The sequence below is a fragment of the Phyllobates terribilis genome, unplaced genomic scaffold (assembly GCF_046119375.1).
Source record: "Phyllobates terribilis strain yellow unplaced genomic scaffold, ASM4611937v1 Scaffold_4__5_contigs__length_816908805, whole genome shotgun sequence".
NCBI classification, from domain to species: domain Eukaryota; kingdom Metazoa; phylum Chordata; class Amphibia; order Anura; family Dendrobatidae; genus Phyllobates; species Phyllobates terribilis.
In genome coordinates this window covers 406,953,929-406,959,272 of record NW_027362764.1, presented here as the reverse complement: position 1 = coordinate 406,959,272, position 5,344 = coordinate 406,953,929, and the positions used below count along the sequence as shown (strand labels likewise).

Here is a 5,344-nt window from a genome sequence, read left to right as displayed (position 1 = left end):
TCCATTCTACAAATCACCTAAGACTAACATCCCCCATGATCCGAACATTGCACCTCCGTCTCTAAGACTTCTCTTGTGCTGTGCCAGTTCTCTGGGATGCTCTACCCCAGACGATCCAAATGATGCCTAGCCACAACGTCTTCAAGTGCGCTTTAAAAAACTATCTCTTTAAACAAGCCTACCACCTCAACTCAGCAAACTAACTTTCCCCTGTTCCCTCCTTCTAAATATTATTCAGAATCTGTTCCCTACTATTCATCTGTCTCCACACCCTCCATGCACACGATAACTGCACTCGATACTTGATTAAACATATGGGCTGATGACCGGATTATGCAGCCTTATATGAAAACCCTATCATAATTGCTAGACCTGAAATAACAAGCACTTTTCACCTATTGTGTCCCCCCATTTCCTTGTAGATTGTAAGCTTGCGAGCAGCGACCTCACTCCTAATGTAACTGTTTAAACCAGGGGTCCTCAAACGACGGCCCGCGGGCCACATGCAGCCCGCGGAGGATTTTTATCCAGCCCGCTGGGCTGTGGGCAGAGGGGAGTGGTGTTAGCGCCCGCCCTTCCCCCCGCTTTCTCAGAGCCCTGGCAACCGGATACTTACCTCTCCCCGTGCCTTCGCAGATCCGCTGTCTTCCTGGTCTGCGCTCCCAGTGACATCTCAGGTCAGAGGGTGCGGTGACGTCTTTACACTGCGCCCTCCCCTGAGCCGTCACAGGCAGCGCAGAGTGGGAAAACGCCGGAGACGCTGGAGTCCGAACCTGAGCAGCGACAGCAGGCAAGGAGGGAGGTGAGTATTGGATTTTTTTTTTTTTTAAATGTATGGAGGCATGGGACATAATATTAGGGGTGACATCCTGCATGTGGCATTATATGGGGGGGGGGGTGACATCCTGAATGGGGCATTATATGGGGGGGTGACATGCTGCATTGGGCATTATATGGGGGTGACATCCAGCATGGGGCATTATATGGGGGGGTGACATCCTGAATGGGGCATTATAAAGACAGGGGAGTGATATCCTGCATGGGTCATTATATGGGGGGGTGACATCCTGAATGGGGCATTATATGGGGAGGTGACATGCTGCATGGGGCATTATATGGGGGGTGACATCCAGCATGGGGCATTATATGGGGCGGTGACATCCTGATTGGGGCATTATAAAGACAGGGGAGTGATATCCTGCATTGGTCATTATATGGGGGGGGTGACATCCTGAATGGGGCATTATATGGGGGGGTGACATGCTGCATGGGGCATTATATAGGGGGGTGACATCCAGCATGGGGCATTATATGGGGGGGTGACATCCTGAATGGGGCATTATAAAGACAGGGGAGTAATATCTTGCAAGGCGCATTATATGGTGGGAGAAAGGGAAATCCTGCATGGGGCATAATAAGGGGGGAACAGCCTGCATAGGACATTATAAGGGGGAAACAGCCTGCCTATTGAGGACCTATGCTGCCTATTTGGGACATTTACCTGCCTATTGGGGACCTATGCTGCCTATTTGGGACATTTACCTGCCTATTTGGGACATTTACCTGCCTATTAGGCACCTATGCTGCCTATTGGGAACATTTACCTGCCTATTGTGGACATTTACTTGCCTATTAGGAACCTATGCTGCCTATTGGGGATATTTGCCTGCCTATTATGGACATTTACTTGCCTATTGGGGACTCTCGCACCACACCAGTCTGAGCCTAAGGTAAAAGCGGAGTTACACCAATATGGGCACTGATGAGGCTGAAATGATATAGACTGGCAAGGCTTCATTGATGGGCACTGATCAGACTGCATTGATGGGCAGTGCAGTCTGTATGTCTCTGTGGGCAATTTTATTGCTGGTATATTGTTTTTGTAGCGCTGTATATATATTGGTATTTTACTAATAGCAATTTGGAATCCCTAGGAAACAATGATGTCAAGAAAAAGAAAAATTGACTTGGAGTGTAGGATATTCAAAGAACAGTGGACTTATGATTACTTTTTCATGGAGTACAAGGAAAGAGCTGTGTGTTTGATATGCCAGAATATAGTGTCTGTGTTCAAAGAATACAATTTGCGTCGACACTATCAAACTCAACATGAAGATAAATATGATTGTTTGGTTGGAGAAAGGAGAAAGGATAAAATATTAAAACTGAAAAATACATTGACAACTCAGCAAAATACTTTTGTAAAGCAGAAGCAGCTAAATATTTCATCACTGCGAGCAAGTTTTCAAGTTGCCAAGCTAATAGCGTGCACTGGCAGACCATTCGTGGAGGGAGAATTTGTTAAAGAATGCCTTCTTTCTGTTGCCAAAGAGATGTGTCCAGAGAAAGCCGATTTATTTAGTACAGTGAGTCTTTCAGGACCTACAATTACTCGAAGGATTGAAGAAATGGGAGACAATTTGCATCAGCATTTGCAAAACTCCGCAAAAAAACTTTCCTATTTTTCTTTGGCACTCGACGAAAGTGATGATATTCGTGATTCTGCACAACTTCTAATTTTTATTCGTGGGACGAATGACTGTTTCGAAGTCACAGAAGAGCTTGCTGCACTGCAAAGCATGAAAGGAACAACTACAGGAGAGGATATCTATGAAAAGGTTTGCCAAACTGTGAATGGTTTGGAGCTGGACTGGGCTAAACTAGCCAGTGTGACAACTGATGGTGCTCCTAGCATGGTGGGGTCTAAGAAAAGAGTAATTGCTCGCATTAAGCAAGAGATGGACAAAAATAACCATTCTCATCCAATAGCCATACACTGCCTCATCCACCAACAGGCGCTGTGTAGTAAATCACTGAAGTGGGACTCTGTTATGAAAATTGTGGTATCTTGTGTTAATTTCATTAGAGTTAATGCATTAAACCACAGACAATTTCAGGAATTTCTGTCTGAGCTAAATGTTGCCTATGAAGATGTTCTATACCACACAGAAGTGCGTTGGCTGAGTAGAGGGAGAGTTTTGAAACATTTCTATGACTTACTTCCACAGATTACAGCTTTTCTGCTTTCAAAAAACAAAGAAGTACCGGAGCTCAATGATGTGGAATGGAAATGGCACCTTGCCTTTCTGACAGATGTAACAGAGTTACTTAACAGTTTCAATGTGCAACTTCAAGGAAAGGGGAAGCTCATCTGTGATATGCAATCACATGTGAAAGCATTTGAAGTAAAATTAGGCCTCCTCATCAAACAAGTGAAGGAGGAAAATTTCTGCCATCTCCCCACAACTCAAAATCTGTTAGCGGAAAAACCATTGGTTGCATTCCCAAACAAAACATGTGTGGATTCACTGGAAAAGTTACAAAAGGAGTTCCAACGTAGATTTAAAGAGCTTCATCTCCATGAACAGGACATACAGCTTTTCCGTAACCCATTTTCTATTGACATTGAAAATGTGGATACAATTTACCAAATGGAACTGGCTGAATTGCAGAATTGTGACTCTCTGAAAGATGCATTCAAGTCAAGCAGCCTTCCTAATTTCTATGCATCTCTCCCCTCTGAGACATATCCTAAGCTCAGGAACCATGCACTCAAAATGGCAACCATCTTTGGCAGCACTTATATCTGTGAACATACTTTTTCCAGAATGAAACATCTGAAATCTCCAACCAGATCCAGACTAACTGATGCACACTTGCATCACTTGTTACGACTAGCAGTGACAAATATGGAACCGGACATTGACCATCTCATTAGCCAAAAGCAGGCCCATAGTTCCCATTGAAATACCAGTAAGTTGTTGATTTAACTTTACTTCTTCATTTTAAATATTGTATTTGTTCCCGTTTTGTTTTTTTACTTCAAAATAAGATATCTGCAGTGTGCATAGGAATTTGCTCATAGTTCTTTTTAAAACTATATTCCGGCCCTCCAATAGTCTGAGGGACAGTGAACTCGCCCCCTGTTTAAAAAGTTTGAGGACCCCTGGTTTAAACTGTCTTATCTTGTATTGAATTTACTGTATGTACATGTCCCCGCTTAATTGTAAAGTGCTGCGGAATATGTTGGAACTCTATAAATAAAAATTATTATTATTATTAAAGTTTGAAAATGTAAAAATGTTCACATTTTTTGAAAATTTTTCGATGTTTTCAAAAATAAACTCAAGTCATTTTGACCAAAATTTACCACTAACATGACGTACAATTTGTCACATAAAAATAATGGAAGAATCACTGGGATCCGTTGAAGCATTTCAGAGTTATTGTCTCATAAAGTCACTCATGTCAGATTTAAAAATGAGGCTCAGTCATTAACATACAAAGTGGCTAGATCCTTAAGGGGTTAAGATAGAATATTTACAAGTGGCGACAGCATAGAGGTGCAATACATATTGCTTTACTAGTGGTACTTTGTATGTCAAGTCCATTCATGATTATTTACAAAAGTTTGATACAATAACTTGTATTGCATTATGGGTATTTTATGTTCATGCATATAAGAATTGTTACAGAAATTTGAGTAGGATAACAACCAGTAAAAAGTTTGCTAAACTGCAGTGATACTATGTATACTGGCTTCCAGTGCTATATAGATATTTAAAGGGAACCTGTCAGCTAATTAATGCTACCAAACCACAGGCTTCATCACTCATAGAGTGGCTCCTGCACTCTAAACTTCTATGTTTTACTCTGAAACGCTGCATCATTGCAAAGAAATCATAGTTAAAAAGTGTCTGGGGATGAGGTGACTAGTCTATGAGGTTTGTCCCAGCTAGCTTCTCTCCGCTCGCTCAACTAGACTAATACGTAGGGTACAAGGGTGGACAAAGACAGAAAAGGGCCCCTGTGAAAGAACAGTATATGGGCCTTTTCAGACTAATATCTTTTCATAATGCATAATTCCACCTGCTTTGGAGGTAGTAGTGCCCTCCTTACCACTTGGGCCTCTAATTCTCAATAAAGCCTGGTATTAGTGGAAATGTTCAACTTAATGCTCCATGTTTGAAAATTTTGAAGAATTGCTAAAGAACAACATTTTTAATAATTTGGAAAACTAGTTAATTTTAAACATGGGATACTAAAAGAACAATAAGAACCAGTTTACTCTTTTTCTAAATGAAAATTAATTAAAGAATGGAGGATTAATTTGCAAATACCTGATGATTCTCTGCTGTTAATATTTTCAACTGGAAGTTATTATGGGATCAAGAGACTATGTGTCAGTAACAAAGAGCTAATGAGCATCACAATGTTTTTAGGAAGTTAATGTCAGCCCCTCCTATTAAGAAACAGACAATGAAGAAACTATTCTGGGAATTACTTAGCAGATATTGTATGTACTGTATGATAATAAGTCCCAATTAGTGAGAAATGGCTGGGT

At 41.4% G+C, this 5,344-nt stretch overlaps 1 protein-coding gene across 1 annotated transcript; it reads left to right on the top strand.

Moving 5' to 3' along the window:
- Positions 1-1,940: 1,940 nt before the first annotated feature.
- LOC141264663 (general transcription factor II-I repeat domain-containing protein 2-like) lies at positions 1,941-3,746 on the top strand. The gene has a single exon (XM_073676933.1). The coding sequence runs from the start codon at positions 1,941-1,943 to the stop codon at positions 3,744-3,746; it is 1,806 nt and encodes a 601-aa protein (XP_073533034.1).
- Positions 3,747-5,344: the final 1,598 nt, after the last annotated feature.